The sequence below is a fragment of the Felis catus genome, chromosome A2 (genome assembly GCF_018350175.1).
Source record: "Felis catus isolate Fca126 chromosome A2, F.catus_Fca126_mat1.0, whole genome shotgun sequence".
In the NCBI taxonomy this organism is placed as follows: domain Eukaryota; kingdom Metazoa; phylum Chordata; class Mammalia; order Carnivora; family Felidae; genus Felis; species Felis catus.
The window spans coordinates 118,657,916-118,676,199 of record NC_058369.1 but is presented as its reverse complement, the minus strand read 5'-3'; the positions used below and the strand labels follow the sequence as shown (position 1 = coordinate 118,676,199).

The 18,284-nt window shown below is 37.1% G+C and overlaps 1 protein-coding gene across 5 annotated transcripts in view; it reads left to right on the top strand.

Moving 5' to 3' along the window:
• The window catches only part of SKAP2 (src kinase associated phosphoprotein 2), a 180,678-nt gene that overhangs the window by 12,121 nt on the left and 150,273 nt on the right, over positions 1-18,284 (top strand). For all 5 annotated transcript variants that reach the window (XM_045052528.1, XM_045052526.1, XM_006929265.5 and 2 more), the window contains exon 4: positions 7,192-7,299. In XM_045052528.1, coding sequence (XP_044908463.1) covers positions 7,192-7,299 — 108 coding nt within the window. The remainder of the gene's footprint in view (positions 1-7,191; positions 7,300-18,284) is intronic.

Below are 18,284 nucleotides of genomic sequence, written 5' to 3'. Positions count from 1 at the left end.
AAGAGTAGCAAAGTTAGTACTTAATAGTTGCAAAGTATTCAAGATACATTTTTTTAAAAATAGGAAGTTAGTAATTATCCTATCTCTACATAAATTCATCTAAGTGTATTTCGATATTGCTACTTTTTAAAAAAGTTTTTTTAAATGTTTATTTTTGTGAGAGAGAGGCAGAGCATGAGCGGGGGAGGGGCAGAGAGAGAGGGAGACACAGAATCCGAAGCAGGCTCCCGGTTCTGAGCTGTCGGCGCAGAGCCTGATGCGGGGCTCGAACTCACGAACTGAACTGCGAGATCATGACCTAAGCTGAAGTTGGACACTTAACCGACTGAGCCACCCAGGCGCCCCCACTTTTCTTTTTGCTTTTACATTTCCCTTTGGGGTTTGGGGCTATCTTCATCCAAGGAGACCTGGGCAGAATTCCTTTTGGCTGTATTCCTGCTGTCTCTCTCTCTCTCTCTCTCTCTCTCTCTCTCTCTCTCTCTCTCAGGTCAATATGGGGTCACAATGAAGTAAACAGAGGCTGTTTTCCTCCTTTTCACTTTTATATTCCTATTGATTTCAGCTATTTTATCTTTTCAAAATGGCAGTTAAGTACCATTTTAATATCATTAATGGAAGCAAAAGGGACCAGGTGAACAGTTCTTAAATAAAATGAATTAATTCAGAGTTATTCATTTCTATTAAGCGAATTAGTGAATTATTAGCTTGTCTAGTGTGCACAGATGTTTGTCACCCTTCCTCCCTCCCCGCCCCTTACACTGTAGGTGCTCCCCCCTCATCCTGAGATTTCACAGTGCAGAATTTACAGTTCAGTGTTTTTAAATCCTTAGAACTAGTTGAATTAATATAACTGTTCAAACACTGAGGTGCAGAGATCTTAGAGGATTTAAAAAGAAGTATTTTCTTTTTTTTTTTTTTTTTGTGGGGGGAGAATAGTTTGTACTTGTAGAAACTTATTTTATTATAGTGGCTCCTAGATATTGAAGCTTGTTCATTAAGTTAATTTTCTATTTGCTGTTTATATTCATTTTCAAAGCAAGCTGTTGTCTAAAGACTTCTGTTTTCATTTCTTTAATTTATTAAAGGTTCCTCATTTTATCTCCTTATATATTTAACTACTCAAGTGTAGACTCTCTCTTTTTTTTTAAGTTTATTTTTTTTTGAAAGAGACAGTGCAAAGGGGGGAGGGGCAGAGAGAGAGGGAGAGAGAAAGAATCCCAAGCAGAATCCCAGGCTTGAACTCATGAAACCGTGAGATCATGACCTGAGCTGAAATCAAGAGTCGGAAGCTTAACCGACTGAGCCAGCCAGGTGTCCTTAGATTCTCTTTTCAGGAGGTCTGATAAATTGTGACTTGGGAGTAAATTATCAGTTGATTTTCTAAATTCATTTATTTTACTTATATGTAAGAAAGATTTGAATGTAAGCAACCAGAACCCATCTTGCTTTGCCTGTTCCCTAGTATTTGAAATTTTGCCTACTCGATCTAGAGAGCTCCTTCTTATAGCCTTCAAATATCATACATGATGGAGTAGCTATCCCTAGTTTCCTATTCTTAGTTGCAATATAGCCTGATAGTATAGAGTGTATGCCTGAATTTAGCCTTTATGCGCTAAAATTGTGCTACTTTTAGAATTATTTTAGAACAGAATTACAATTATTTTAGAATATTCCTGTCATATAACATGGTCTTAAATCTCTTAAATGTGACCTGAAGTAATTATTTTTGTAATGAAAATATATTACTAGTTGAGTAAAGGCTGTTATTGACTGGAGTATAAGACAGAATTTTCTTTTTTTTTTTTTAAATAAAAGTTTATATATTTTGAGAGAGAGTGACAATGGAGGGGCAGAAAGAGAAGGAGAGAGAGAGAATCCTAGGCAGGCTCTGTGCTGCCAGTGTGGAGCCTGACATGGGGCTCTATCTTATCAACCGTGAGATCATGATCTGAGTGGAAACCAAGAATCAGATGCTTAACCAACTGAGCCACCCAGGTGCCGCTAAATCAGAATTTTCTAATATATATTAGGTGTATGATAAAAATAAGTTTCACTTGTATCTTGCCCTTATATTAGTCTTTTTTTTTACTCCAGTGATGATGTAGGGACAATTCATTTCTTTACAGATTGATTAAGATATTATGAAGGTACCTAGGTGTGACACATAAGAGACAGTCAATAAATATTATATTAATGTGTATTCTCAGATTCAACTTAATTTCTCAAGAAGATTTAAGTAAATCTTGTTTTATAATTCAGTTTTCAAGTAATTTTTGAGGAAATTATAAAATACTGAAAGAAGGGCAAGCATATTAACATGAGACAAATGTTTCAAGATAATATTTTCAAATTTGTAAAATATTAGTGTCTGTAGCTTAAAAATGTGAATATATTGCTTTCAGTTCCTTTTAAATGCCGTAGCTAAAAAGCTCTCATTTTCTTCCTTAAAATATTTTTCCTCTAATTAAAAAAATCGCGTAATAGATTTTGTCCTTGAGACTTCATTGATATTGTTAAATATGCATAGATTTACTTAGCTATTTCCTTTGACCTCATTTGTATTAAGCTTATTAATGGACTAAAGTGCTTTTTTAAATAGTAGGCCTGTCATGTAAGAAGGAATTCATTTCAGTTTGTTGTTATGGAATCCCTAAGAATAGCAGAAACGTCAAAAGTTTGGATGATGTTTAATTTCCTTTCCTTTCCCCTTTCTTTTAAAAAATTTTTTTTTTTTTAACGTTTATTTATTTTTGGGACAGAGAGAGACAGAGCTTGAACGGGGGAGGGGCAGAGAGAGAGGGAGACACAGAATCGGAAACAGGCTCCAGGCTCCGAGCCATCAGCCCAGAGCCTGACGTGGGGCTTGAACTCCCGGACCGCGAGATCGTGACCTGGCTGAAGTCGGACGCTTAACCGACTGCGCCACCCAGGCGCCCCTCCTTTCCCCTTTCTAACATAGTTTATGTTTGGTTGAAAGTTATCCCACTGATGAAATCTGAGCAAATAGCTTGAGTTCTCCCCTGGCGCCCCCCCCCCCCCCCCCGCCCCCCGCCCATCTCTGGCCTTGTATAAATGTGTTAAATATGTCTGAAATTATGGGGCCTATAGCAGAAGTATATTTCAGAGGTAGTGCTTGTTTTATTTATTTATTTATTTATTTATTTAATAAATTTTTTTTTTCAACGTTTATTTATTTTTGGGACAGAGAGAGACAGAGCATGAACGGGGGAGGGGCAGAGAGAGAGGGAGACAAAGAATCGGAAACAGGCTCCAGGCTCTGAGCCATCAGCCCAGAGCCCGACGCGGGGCTCGAACCCACAGACTGCGAGATCGTGACCTGGCTGAAGTCGGACGCTTAACTGACTGCGCCACCCAGGCGCCCTGGTAGTGCTTGTTTTAAAGCTCTGCCTCATATTTGTGTGCTCTTAAGTCCTCTTATTTTAGGAGAGTTATGAACAGAATCTTCTCACTTGTGGTGACGTACATCTTTCAAAGTCTTAAGACTTAAACTACAGATCCTATTAAGAAATGACAAGTTAAATACTTAATTCTGTCAATGTAGTTGTATATTATTACTTGAGAAGTTAATTTGGACAAGTGAACTGAGTAGTGAATTAGAAATTAATTTGTTTTCACTCAAGTAATTTTTCTACTCAAGTTTGTCTTTCATGCTCTAAAGGAAGAATGGCTATCATCTCAGTTTAGGTGTATTAATGATTTATTTTAATATTTAACTGATTGTGTTTAAAATAGGACTGTGTTTGACAAAACAAGCAGTAAATTGGTTAAATCACCTTCAATCGTGGTAGAGATCATGACTCTTCAGTTGCTATTTGGGCTTCGTCTCCAGGCATTTAGGAAAATGTTAATTGATAATGAGTCATAGAAAAAGGAAGGGGTAATAGTGATTTGAACTCAACTATTATAAATTTAAAAATGTTTATCAGAGAAATATGCTGCTGCGGTACGATTCAGCTTTGATTTTGCTGTGATATTTAAGTTGCCACTGAAATTATATGAAGGGAAGCCTTGGATCATTATCTTTTAGCTGTTAACTTTGTATCGTTAATTAAACTTTTAAAAGTTGTGGGATAAATCAAATGGTTTTCTAGGGAAACAAGAAACAGTATTAATGAGCAACAACCCCATAATTATCCTTGTGAGTACATAACAGGGACACATTCATGTCTCTTCTTTGCGCAATAACTTTTACAAAGAAGTATTTTTAAACTGATCATTAATTTTATGACCACAGAAATGAGATGCAAAATTTATGCTGTTGTCATTGGCACAGGCTCAAGGCACCACTGACATTATGTGTGATTGTAATAGAATGGCTACCAACTAATGATTCTGTAGACATTTCATTTGAGCCTGCTTTTCTTTTAGATGTCTGATTAGGCTGTAATGCTTTCAATTATGTCTGTAAATTGTATTGGATACGTTTACCTGATGCCCATTGTTGCTTTGGAGTTCAGTTTTCTATTACATAAACACAAGTTGAACATTTACCTTTTAATTTATAGAAGACTTTGCAGGTATAGCTGCAAATACTCAGCCCCTGGAGAGAAAACAAAAAGCTTTGCACTACTCAACAGCGACCCCTGTGTTCAATTACAGGTCCTTGTAATACAGCTCTTTATTGGGTTGGAAAAAAAAAAAAAACCAATTAGGAAGGAGGAAAAGGGATGGGTCATGACTGGAACAACAGTAAAATGAAGAAGACCATTTTGAAAGATGATGTGTCCTTTCAACTTAATGCAGGTTGAAAAGGGAATAACCACAGAGATTTTTTTTTTTAACTTTCTGGGTTAATTCAAGGGAGCTTAAAAAGGGGGGAAGGGCGGGGGAGGTAGAAATGAAGCCAGTAGCAGTATTTAACTTATTTTGTCTTAGATAAATATAAATCATCACATTGATTACAAAAAACATTTGAAATGAGCTGCAGTCCTTGGAACGGGTAAGCTGAAGACAATTTCATGTTAATATAGAATACAAAACGTTTTTATTTTAAAACAAAAACCACAGAAGTCTTTAGCATGTTAGGAACCAATTTGTATAAATGTTCTGAACTCACATTAAGTATTATTTAATTTATAGCTTTAATGATCTTTTTGCTGTGTGTGTGTGTGTGTGTGTGTATACAGTTTTACATTGCTGGATATATATGTGTGTGTGTGTGTGTGTGTGTGTGTGTGTGTGCGCGCGCGCACGCATGTGTGTATGTGTATATTCATGGATATACACATAAAAGCATAAAATGGATATTATTTTAAAAATCTTGATTTTCAAAGCTTTTTAACTTTTAATTTTTTTCTGTGTATTTCCACACAGAGTTTAATAGATTTAAGCCTGAGCATCTGAATCTTTTTCAAAATCACTTCCATGTGTTCATTGGTTTTAATCTTGTATTTTTATATTCATAATAGTGTAATAAGCTACATACAAGTTAGAGTAGTAATGTATTTGAGGTATCCTGAAACTATTTTGTACACAGCAAGATTTATTTTATAGTTCACGATAGGAAATATCATTAGAAAACTCATACCATAACAGTTCTTGCTTTATGAAGAATGTAAGGATACTCCAGCAACTAACAGCAATTGAGAATTTTGTGATCTTTACTACTTTATGTTCCGTGAGCTGTCATTCCATGTCCAAACATATCTTTACTAGCATTTTATTGGGTTCCATCTTCCCTCATATTTGAAATCAGAGCACTCTTCTTTCCGTAAGAGAAACAAGGGATCACTGAATGTTCTGAAAAGTACTTTGAACATTTTGAAAGAAAAAGAAATTAAGATCTAAAGAAAGAATAGTATTTACACGTGTTCCTTGGAATTTTATTTGGGGAAGGAACATCACTGTACGGTGCGCCTGGGGTGGAATCACCAAAACCTGTAGGATAGTCCTCTCCATTCTGTTCTTAGCGCCTGATGGGAGAGAGCTTTTTCAGGATAAGGATGATGAATGCCGGTGAAATGCCAAAATTATAAAGAAATAGGAGCATTGATTTTTTAAAAATTACTTTGACAGTATTTTGAAAAGGGCTGCTAGTTCCTCTACCAAAGATATGGTGAAAAATAGGGTGCTACCCATTAAGTGGGTGTCAGAGGATACAGATATTTTTGGGGGGAGACTAGTAGCTTTAATCTGGATCTGCTTAGCGACTATGTTATAAGAGGAATACTGTATGTAGGTCCTCTAGGATTCCCATGGAGATTTTCATCATGCTTTTTGGGTAATCCTTGAGGTGGCTGGTTTTCTCTTGAGTTGTTAACAGATAATTGATAGGTAGTAAGTCTACTTTTTTTTTTTTTTAACTTTGTTGACTTTTCTTTGGATGTGGTTGAATATGGGTGAAAAATGAGTGCTTATATGTAACTATGGAACCAGGCTAGCAAAGATCTGATACACTCTTTAAAAAAAATTCTAAATGAGTATGTGGAAAAAACCCAAACCACAAGATTTTATTGTGGGGATTCAATGACTTCAAGCCAACCAATCCACCTAGGGTTTGGAAATCACATAGAAAATGGCTAGAACATTAAAAAAAAATGGTAATATATCACTGAATGAGAATTGAAGGTGTCAAACTGTAAATCACTCTGTGTGAACTTACAAGGGCGATATGAGTTTTAAAGTAGTTTTTCCCATCAAGGATTCCTGCTCTTGAAAATGGAACTGAGCATTTTTAATCTACTCTAATGTAACCCTGTGATTTTTCATGAAAAGATAAAATGTTCATCTGGCTTTGAATTGTCAATTTCTCATCATAATTTTTCAAATTATTGAGTAGGTAAATAAAATTAATTTGAATTATTCTTTCTGTTGTGCTTTCCCTTTTGTTGTTGTTTGTTATCATTATTTTGGTTCTGTTTCTTCTTTTGCTTGTTTTGGATACACACTCTGTTTTACCCTGCTTCTACTTTTTTGTATACATCTTTGTAGAGACCACCATCATTTTGGAACTCGTATCCTTTTGTCCCAGATATAAGCAGTTGTATGCTGACTTTCAAAAACTCGTACTTGATCTAAATTACAGCGATATACGTTAAAATAGGACCTGTTTTTTTACTTTGTTTTTTCATGACCGTGACTAGGTTTAATAGAAAAATTTACCTCTTTTGACACAGTAACATCTCTTAAGGTGGCTAATTTGTAAAAGACTTTTCTCTGATTCTTCTATAGGTGATGCAGAAGATGGGGAAGAGTATGATGACCCTTTTGCTGGACCCCCAGACACTATTTCGTTAGCCTCGGAAAGATATGATAAAGATGACGAAGCCCATTCTGAAGGTATGTGCTATTTTTCCATCGAATGTACCTCTTGACCTTCCACCACAAGACAATGCAATGCGCAGAGGTGGTGGTCTTGTCAGAGAGCACAGAAATGCAGAGGCTTCAGTTAACTTACCTTTACCGGAACCTTTTAAGGAACAGAAGAGCTCTCTCTAGTGGTTTTCCTAAGTATGTAGTTCCTTCTTTTCCTAAGAAATTTTCTTCACTAGAATTTTTAAGAGAGTGTTTACATCATTGTATGAATATTATTAGTAAGTTTGTTGGTTAATTTAATATTATCAGATTCTTGCTTAATTTCATTGTGCTGCTTAATGGCTTCTTGTATTATTTATTTTATAAATAATGAAAAAGGTTTTTGGTCTTTTTTTTTGAAAACTTCATATAAAACGAGTTCATAAAATATTAAATTAATTATTCCTACATTGCTTTCTCACATTAAGACAGGTTTTCATCAAATGCTTCTCTTAATGCACATTTTCATTTTTCTGATTGTCACCTAAAATCTCCCACGTTATGGGGCACTATTATGATGTTTTGCATTAATTGAATTAGTAATAAAGTTGATTGTTTATCTCTTAGTAATTTTGTTAAAACTCACCAAAGTTATGAAACTTCCTTTTAGCATAGCATGTGCTTTCTCTGTTACAGCCAATTGAGTACGTCTGTATTGTAGAGATCTTATAAGGGTGATATATAGTTATAAATTAAGAATGTGTATCGATAAATTAGCCATGCATATTAATTCATGGCACTCAAAGTTTCGCATAGACACAGAAATGAATAATGCCTTCTGCCACTGGATGATGATCAAACTGTGCAGTTCCATCTCTAAATACAATTGCTGAATGAAAATATGCTTCCTGCAACAGAGCACTCCACATTTTATGTTATCCAGATTATTCCCTTTGGAAACATAAATTGCTTTTATGAGGTATAAAATTATGTCTATTGCAGAACAGGGATAAGTCAAGTACATGCATAAGTGATAAACATTCTAACCACTGATTCAGAACAACACAATCTTTTTTTTTCATATTCAGAACTTTGTACAATGTGTAGCAATAATAATCATATCCATTTTATGTTGAATTTTACATTTTGGCAAAAATTTAATTTCTATTTTTAAAGGAAGGTATTTTTTTCTCTTATAGTCCCTATTTTTGAAAAAGATGCATGTTTCTCTTGAGTCACACTTATTATCTGAAACAGAGCATTACCCTTCCTAACCTGATCTTCAAAAGCATTTCTACTAGAAAATGTTTTATAATTGATGAAATAATATTTTCAGGCAAAACAATGAATTATTATTTGAATTGAACTATTTTTCAGACATGTGACAATGATTTGTTTTGCTTCTGTTAAGTGTTGGTAGATAGAAATGAGTGTGTATATGTATATGTATACAGAGACAGAGTATTTCTACTCGAGAGAATATATATACACAAAATGTTCATAGAATATATATGCTCAGAGTTTTAAAAAATAGCATAAATATTTTGAAGTACAAGGGAGCATTATGTGCTTCTTAAAAAAATTGTAACCTAAGAAATCCAACAATTGAATATCTATGAGAGCCAGTGTTTTGTTAGAAAAGAGAATTGTTATTAAACTATAATGCATTTACATAATTATTATATTTTCTTTATTATGAGTAAATAATTTATCGTATGTTTCTTTTCATAACCAAATATATGGGAAATACATTAATAACATGAAAAAGACTTACTGTTAAAAGATTAAATTATCAAAATTTGAATATTATTTAATAACATTATTATGTATATCATTAACTTTTTGTCAAATATTGGTGCATTTTCATTAGTGTTGATATAAGCAGTTCTTAAGCAGATTGAATATTTAACTTTTAGTATTATTCATTTTTGGTATATAAAAATACCATATATGGTAGTTTTATATTTTCTTCTAAGAATATTGTAATTTAAAAACTACCACTTGGACTTGTAATTTCTACTCCGAAATATCATCTAGTCATGTCAGTTTCTCTGCCTTCAACATAGATTTGGTATGTGTGTTCTCTTTTCCTTGCCGAATAAATTTTTCTTCATTATGGGACCTCGGTCTAATGATATATTAATTATAAAAAGATAATGCATTTAACAATAAGTATAACTAAATTAGCACAGGTCACCAAAAGGCCTTTTGTCAAATCAGATTGTTGTTTTGTCCTTTTGACTTTTACCTTATGGTAGGCACTAACAAAGTATCTGAAGTTTGATGGATTATAAACTCTAAACATGATATGTATTTTTCATAATGCTAATGTAATTTTCAAGGTACTGTAAAGGTCAAACCTGCACATCTTTGTGTGCATTCTAAGTCTGTCTTTTCCTTTCATATTTCTTTTTCTCTGTTACTCTGGTTCAAAAGTTCACTCAGTTCCCAAATGGCTACCTAATTTTCCAGTTATTCCCTCAAGCCATATGTGTTTTGGTTTCTTTATGGTTTATTAGGTACTGTAGGAAAGTAGCATAAGTTATATCTTCTAATGAAATTCAAGCACACTTCAGTGATGCTTCGACTTGATTGCTGGTAGCAATTAAATCACAGCCAAGGAGAATAATGCATAATCTCACAAGGTCCAGACACCCTATAGAAATTGAAAGGGGATGAAAACAGAAAACAAAAACAAAGTCTTCAAACCCTGCCAGACACACTGTTTCCAGCCTGCCTTTTTTTTTCTTTCTTTCTTTTTTTTTTTTTTTTTATTGGCCAACTGCCTGATTGATAGCAAAATCATAACTTGCTGCATGCTAACAGGCAGAGTTCACTTGTAGGTTATTGTGAGCTGATAAAGGGTTAGATGGAGTTTTGATTTTCGCATTGGACCTTGGTACACCAGATTAATGGAATTTCAATGAGAGACTAGAGTAGCCACAGCTTTGTCAGAGAAACAGATGGAGATTCTATAGTCATGTCTACTCATTAATACTAGTTGCCTGAAAGGTGTGCTGCTTCTCTATACAAAAGAGTTGATATAATTGATTTTTGAGTGGTGCATCGAAAAAAAGTATCTTATTGATGACTAGAATTGTAACATAGATGGTGACAGATTTTTGTATAGCTTGTAGCATAAAAATATTGTAGGTTGTAATTTTTTCTGCTCTCGCTTTGGAAGCACTTTTATTTTTATTTTTTGAGAGGAAATACATTTTAAGACAATAGCAAAAAAGGAGAAAGTGACATGCTCAATTACCTTTTAAGAAAAACAGTAAGAGTGTATTTTATTTATACACGATTGCATGACTGCTGTTAGTTTCATTTTGATGTGGTAATATTTATAAAAAAAAAGCATGCTTACTAGAAATTTCATTTTATTAACTTTGTGCCTTTTTTTTTCTGGAAAACTAAAACAATCATAATGGTTTCTAAGCTAGATCGCTGTTAGAAGTTTTATGCTATCGTGTGGCTGGATATACAAAAGTGTTAATATAAATGGGGCATGTCAATAATCAGATAAAATTGGAGAAAATGAAACTCAAAACCTTAAAGAAGAAGATTCCTCATTGTACGCGTTAGGATGCTTTCTTGGGCACTAAGGTAGGAGATGCAGGGTAGCCTTTAGACACTGTGCAATGACTTGGGTTTCCATTTTTCTATTCTCAAATCATTTTTCATTCATTTTTGTCATCTGTGAAAGAAGGCTTCTAACCATGTAGCATTGTGGAAAGTCCCTGAGGTGAGGTGAAAGGATTCGATGAGCTAGAAGACATATATCGGCTGTGCCCATCGATGATAGGTCGAAGAATCCCAGTGGACATTTGTTACAAATCTGATTCCGTCCTAGACCATAATCACTTTGTGGATAAGATTCTGGAACCTCTAGGGTGTGAATATAGGAAGGCTAAAATGAAGCTAAAGGTATAAAACAGTCATCTATTGTCCTGGTATCTTCCTAACGAAAAATTCCCAAGCAACATAGGTTACTGAAAACCGTGGAGATCCTTGCATTGCAAGGACATAGGTTTATATGAAAAAAAAATCTTGGTTTAGGAGTGGAACTGTTTTTTAAAGCTTGGGGATTAAGGAAAAAGGCTAAGCCTGTCTTGATCATAATTCATAAGAGTAAAGAATGATTTTTTTTTCTTTTTTGGTATACTTTTCTTTAAGAAAATCTAATGTATGAAAATTGGGATTTATAAAACATATAAATCACTTATTCCAAAAGATTGCTTTTAAAAAAGATTATCTCTGGGATGCCTGAAAATAATGAGCTCTCACGATGCATCTAAAACAAGCTTAGATATAAATCCATCGATGTGCACACACACTAAATTTAATGTGTGAATTTATATACATTGCGCACCAAACTTTTGAGGGAGATATCGTTTTGTGTAAAATTAGGTTTAGCACTAATCTGTTCTTGTAAAAGCAAGCAGTAGATGCTTTACTTCTCTCTGGGTTCCAGTAGAATATGAAACAATGTTTAAAACCAGGGAAAAAAGGTTCTTTCCCCACCTTTTTAAAAACATTTTATTTTGGAGTAATCTCTACACCCAACATGGGGCTCAAACTCACACCCCCGAGATCCAAAGTCGTATATGCTCTACTGACTGAGCCAACCAGCCACCCCTCAGAATGTTTCTTTCAATACCTTACCATTGAGAGGAAGAGTTTTTGTACCATAGTATCATGTGATTTTTTTAAAAAAAATTTAAAGTTTCTTTATTTAGTTTGAGAGAGACAGAGTGCTAGCAGGGGAAGGGAAGAGAGAGAGAGAGAGAGAGAGAGAGAGAGAGAGAGAGAGAGAGGTGAGAGAATCCCAAGCAAGCTCTGAAGTGTCTGTTCAGAGCCTGAGGCAGGGCTCGAACCCATGAAACTGTGAGATCATGACCTGAGCTGAAACCAAGAGTCGGATGCTTAACTGACTGAGCCACCCAGATGCCCCGGTATCATGTGATTTTTGATACTTAAATTCATGATTTTAAATTTTATTCTGAGGATTTAGACTAGTTTTGCAATTTGCATATATCTTTGTGTATATAATGTACATTACCGTTGCACTTGAGTTTTTTTGTTTGTTTTTTACTTTTTTGTTATTTTAGTATGCCAGTTGCTAGCTTGTGTGTGTTATGGGAAAATAAGAAAGGTGATGACTTTAGTTCTTTTGTAATGTATATAGCATAGTTTCAAGTACTTTGGTGGAAATGAGGGATTATAGTTTGGGGAAATGATAAAAAGTAGAAACATTTAAGACTCAGGATATATATATTGTGTGATTGCAAATATAAAGTGCACAGATGTGAAATATTTTCATGATACAAAGGTATATCTAAGTAAATAAAAACACAATCATCTTTCTAAGTTTCATGCCAGGGAATGGGAAAATACATCAAAATAAAATGGGCCAATAAGGCTATAACAAAGTGGACTAGATCAGAAAGATTGGGAAGGTAGGAACACTCAACATAATCAAAAGTAACACACCTTTAATACAGCAAATTAGCAGGTATTTACACGGTATTTGAAGAAGGGTGCAAGATACCTGGACAGGGCAATGGGAAATTCAAAGGTAAATAAGACAGAGTTTCTGTTTTCAAGATATATGTAATCTAGATGGAAGGAGAAGACAGTCACCTAAAATAAGGTGGTAATTAGCAAGCTAAGTTTCTAGTAAGGCAGATTCCAAAAACAGTTAACTAATGTGTGTTACACTGTTCAATTGATTTGGTCAGTCCCTAAGCAAAAAGCTGGTTTCATTGTTTTTCCTCTCTAATTTGTTGACTAAGTCAGTCATATATCTTGACATCATATTGAATAAACCAAAGCATAAACTTCATGCCTATATTCTGAGAGGTTGTGGAGTGGATTGTGGAGGGGAGGGCCTTTTATTCAAGTGAGTTTTGTATGGTTCCTGAAGTTTGCTGGAGAGAAAGTGGGAAAAGATGCTGAAAAGAACGTTTGGAGCAGAAGTCCGAAAATCAGGTTTTCATCGGTAACTGCGTGTTCCTAGGGACAATGCCTTAACGAAGTTTGAACCCCACTCACAGATCCTTAGGTGTCAGCACCAGGCCAGTGGTAAAGATGTTTTTGGCTGCTGCAGAGCACCGTATCTCTTAAGACTTAGTTGCATAACAGGCTTTTCTTTCTTGCCGTGTGTATGTGGATTTGGCCTGCAGTCTTTGAATTTGGAGAAGTTGCAATACGGGGCTTCCTGCTTTCAGTTGTGTCTCCTGTTTGTAACCTGAACTAAACGGTGTATTTAGAGTTTTGAAATTGAGAAGCAAAAATTCTTTAAGACAGTGGACTGACAGGGTGCCTGGCTGACTGAGTGGATAGAGCATGTGACTCTTGATCTTAGGGCTGTAAGTTCGAGCCCCACAATGGATGAAGAGATTAGTTAAAAACAAAATCTTAAACAACAAAAAAAGTCAGTGGACTGATCAATTGGATTTTAGAGGAAGCCATGCTTGTCTTCACAGGATTCCAAAGGGAGCTGCCTTCCTCTGAAACAATACCTTAAAGGTGGCTGTGCTGGTAGCTGGGGTAGCATCTTCAAGGAAGGAATGAGTTAGTATTTATTGAGAAATTAGTCTGGCTCTGAACTAGATTCTTTCATGTACATTACTTCTTTAATTGGCTCAGAACGACACTATGAGGGGAGACATTGTCCCTGTTGTAGAAACTGAGACTAGTAAGGTTTAGGTCTCTGACCAGAACATCCAACTAACTCATAAGTAGCAAACTTCAACTTCTTTGGGCCTTCTATGCCATGCTGCTTAAAGAATTAGACTAGTTTGGAGCACCTGGGTAGCTCAGTCAGTTAAGCGTCCAACTTTGGCTCAGGTCACGATCTCACAGCTCGTGAGTTCGAGCCCTGCATCGGGCTCTGTGCTGACAGCTCAGAGCCTGGAACCTGCTTTGTGTCTCCCTCTCTCTCTCTGTCCCTTCCCTGCTTGTATGCTCTCTCTCTCTTTCTCTTAAAAAATAAGTAAATATTTGAAAAAAAAAAGACAGAATGAGACTAGTTTTCTAATCACGAGAGACATGCATATGATTGAAAAAGGACAGAAGGATATTCAATAAGAGTAAAAGCCTTCTTATTCACCCCTCCCTGACCTGCCTGTTCTCTAGAGGTAGCTAGCTACTTGTTACAGTTTCTTCTGTGGTTACCTTAATAACTCTGGATACTCTACTTCTGTAGTATAATATAGAAGTATACTCACTTGATCAACCTTAAACCGTATCTCTTGACTCCCTTTATGATGGGTGATTCTTCAAACCTCTTCTCCTACTTCTTGTTGTGTTTGCTTTTGACTTAATGATGTTCTTACTTTGTAAAGTGCCAACCTCAGACAGTGCCTATTGACTCTTTGTTATAAAATATGAGGAAACTTGAGCACCTAGCCTTTCTGCCATCTCCCTTCTCGCTCTTCAATTCTAATTTTCATAATGAAATTATTTTTGCATTGTTAAAATCCATAGCATTTATATTTGATTCTGTGAGTTGACTGCTCTTTGTCTACGAGTTAGGTTTTAAAGGTTGGTCCTTTTCCTTCCTGCTAATGCTTTTTCTCAAATGTCTGAGATCCTTGGTTATTGATTCATGTTTATGAGTGAAGGACCCAGTCAGATAGTGTAGGTAGCTTGTGTGGGGCTTCTTTGCTTTTGCATGCCTGTTATCCTGCAAGGCTTTTCTTTTCTTTTCTTTTCTTTTCTTTTCTTTTCTTTTCTTTTCTTTTCTTTTCTTTTCTTTCTTTCTTTCTTTCTTTTTAACGTTTATTTATTTTTGGGACAGAGAGAGACAGAGCATGAACGGGGGAGGGGCAGAGAGAGAGGGAGACACAGAATCGGAAGCAGGCTCCAGGCTCTGAGCCATCAGCCCAGAGCCCAACGCGGGGCTCGAACTCACGGACCACGAGATTGTGACCTGAGCTGAAGTCGGACGCTCAACCGACTGAGCCACCCAGGCGCCCCATTTTCTTTTCTTTTTTTTAATGTTTATTTATTTTTGAGAGAGAGGGAGAGAGAGAGAGAGAGAGAGCGCGCGCCAGGGAGGAGAGAGAGGGAAACACAGAATGCAAAACAGGCTCCAGGCGCTGAGCTATTAGCACAGAGCCTGGTGTGGGGTTTGAGCCCACAAACTGAGAGATCATAACCTGAGCCGAAGTCGTTCGCTTAACCGACTGAGCCACCCAGGCACCCCTCTTTTGAATGGGAGGTTGTAAGTAAGGTGGGCAAGGCTTGACTCTAGGCAGCTTGCTGCAAGGCTCTTAGGAGCAGACAGGCAGACCCGGATTCCCACAGTTGTCAAAATAAGGAGGACGTTCTCAGGGGGAGGTGGAATGCTTTTCTTTAATTCCTAGTGACGGGCTTTTAGCCCTTCCGTTCTTTTTTAGTGTTGGGGTGTGGGCAGTCTGGAACTGTCTGAAGCTCTGCTCACTCAGCTCCAGTACCCTTCCCAGGAACCTTCCTCCGGAGCTGGTGTGCTTGGTTTAGAGGGTGGAGTTCAGAGTCTGGAGGCAAAGGCCTTAATTGCTGGCTGCTTTTGAGGACAGACCTGGTGGTTCTGCCTGCTTTGATTACAGTTCTTTAACGAGCGGCCCTCTTCACCATCCGAGTGGCCCTTTTCACCATCCCGTAACGCAGCTTGTAGCCTTTCTGCGGCTCTTTTGCAGAGCTAGCACTTACTCTCCTTAGCGTCCTCCTGGACTCTGGTTCCTCTACCGTGACTCCCTTACTCTCGTCTCATCTGCCCTTCAGTTGCTAGGACTTACTCAACATTTTTGATCCACCAAAGATACTGTTTCTTGACTACCGGTGTTATTAAGGTTTTATTCTTTTTTTAAAGTTTTTTAACTTTTACGATTTTAAAAATTTATTTTGAGAGAGAGTGAGCACTCACACAAGCAGGGGAGGGGCAGAGAGAGAGGGAGAGAGAGGACCCCCTGAGGCTCTGCGCTGCCAGCCTAGAGCCTGATGCCGGTCTCCAGCCCACGAACTGTGAGATCATAACCTGTGCTGAAATCAAGAGTTGGCCACTTAACTAACTGAGCCACCCAGGTGCCCCGAGGTTCTATTCTTTAAAAACAAACAAAAATAATTTCATGGGGGACTTTTAGGAGGAAAGGTGGGTGCTGTCTGTGTTCCTTTTCTAATAACATCAAGAGGCTGCTTTGTCCTAAAACATCTTCACAGTTGACCTGCTGGAATCATTCCTTGGGGAAGAAGTATGCTCCCTGGCTGCAGGTCAAAGGTAGTCCAGAAAGTATCAGTCAGACCTCAGATACAGTTACTTAGAGTGAGTGTTAGCTTTCTAGAAGAACCTAGATGCTGTAAGCAGCGGAGAAGCATTAACCCATTCCCTACAAGAATTGTAATCTTATCGTGGGTACAATACGTATAAATCTAATATCTGGAAGCAACTTTATCAGCTCTGTTCCAACACAGAAATGTGTGACATTGACACTAATGCTAGGAGCTAAGAAAAGGAAGACGCTGCTGCAAGCTGGTCTCGATGAATCGTGTTTGATGGAACGAAATCGGAGTTGAACCAGAACTTAACAAGGATAGGTAGAGTTTTAACTAGTCAAGAGTTGGGGAGAGAATGTTTTTCGGATAAGCTGAGGAAGTGATGACAATAGGAAGCGGGCGGGAAAGCAGTGTAGTTTGAGGCACCATGCAAAGACCCGCAGGGCTTAGAAAGTTAGAAGAGGTCTGGGAGATGAGGCTGGACAAGAGTGGCACATTATAAGCATTGGCTCTCTTCTCTCTTTAGGTTCTAATTTGTCCGCTGACCAAGTTCCTCTGGCTAAGGCACTACCTTTGTGAATTTCTTTCTACTTCTTTACAAAGATGTCCGTTATTTTAGGCCAGGGAGAACTTAATTATCGAGGATTATATATGGTGTCATAAGGAGTTGAATGAGTAAGCAAAATGAGTATCCATTTTAGACTTGTTGAGCAAGAGAATATTAATGATGAAAAGGCTTTTTGTTTGTTTGTTTTTGAGAGAGAGTGAGTACGGGAGAGGGCTGGGAGGGGCAGAAGGGAGAGAGAGAGAATCTTTTTTTTTTTTCATTTTTTTTATTGCTTATTTAGTTTTGAGAGAGAGAGAAAACCAGGGAGGGGCAGAGAGAGAGAGAGAGAGAGAGAGAGAGAGAGAGAGAGAGAGAATCTGAAACAGGCTCCAGGCTTTGAGCTGTCAGCATGGAGCCTGATGCAGGTGTTGAACTCATTAACTGTGAGATTATGAGCTGAGCCAAAGTCAGACGCTTAACCAACTGAGCCACCCAGGTGCCGAGAGAGAGAGAGAGAGAGAGAGAGAGAGAGAGAGAGAGAGAGAGAAAGGTATCTCACGACCCTGGGCTTGATCTGTTGACCCTGAGATCATGACCTGAGCCAAAATCAAGAGTCAGATGCTTAACCAGCTGAGCCACCTAGGCACCCCTATGATGAAAAGTATTTTAGAAATGTTCAGCTAGTTGGAGGATATAGACGGGTTGCAGGGGATGAAAACCTGTGGTCTGTGTGGTAAAAAAGATCTTTCCGTTAGGTCCGATGTGAAATGAAGAGACTAGACCAGGATAGTGAAACTGGGAAGGTAAAGATACACTTGAGAGAGAATGGAGAGAGCTTGGTAAGTGGATATGTGTAGAATTTTAAACAGAAAGAAGCCGAAGATAGTTACAAAATTCTAAATAGGATGACTAGAAGAATTGGCTGAGATGCGAACATTGGGAGAAGAACAGATTGGGAGGAAGTTACAAATGTTGATGAGTTTGGGTTTGAACAGCTGAGTTTGAAGTACCGGTGAACATCCAGACTGCCTGGTACTTAGCTACATCCATGGGACTTGAACTTCAGTGAGCCTTAGCTTGCCCTTCTCATCCTAGTTTCGTTCTTTTGGGGGCAGATAAGGGATGAGACATACCCAGTCATCCTAAAACGAAGCATAGTAGTTGAGAACAGCTTCTGTGCTCATACTGTCTGGGTTAAAATACTGGCTCTTCATTACTTAACTTT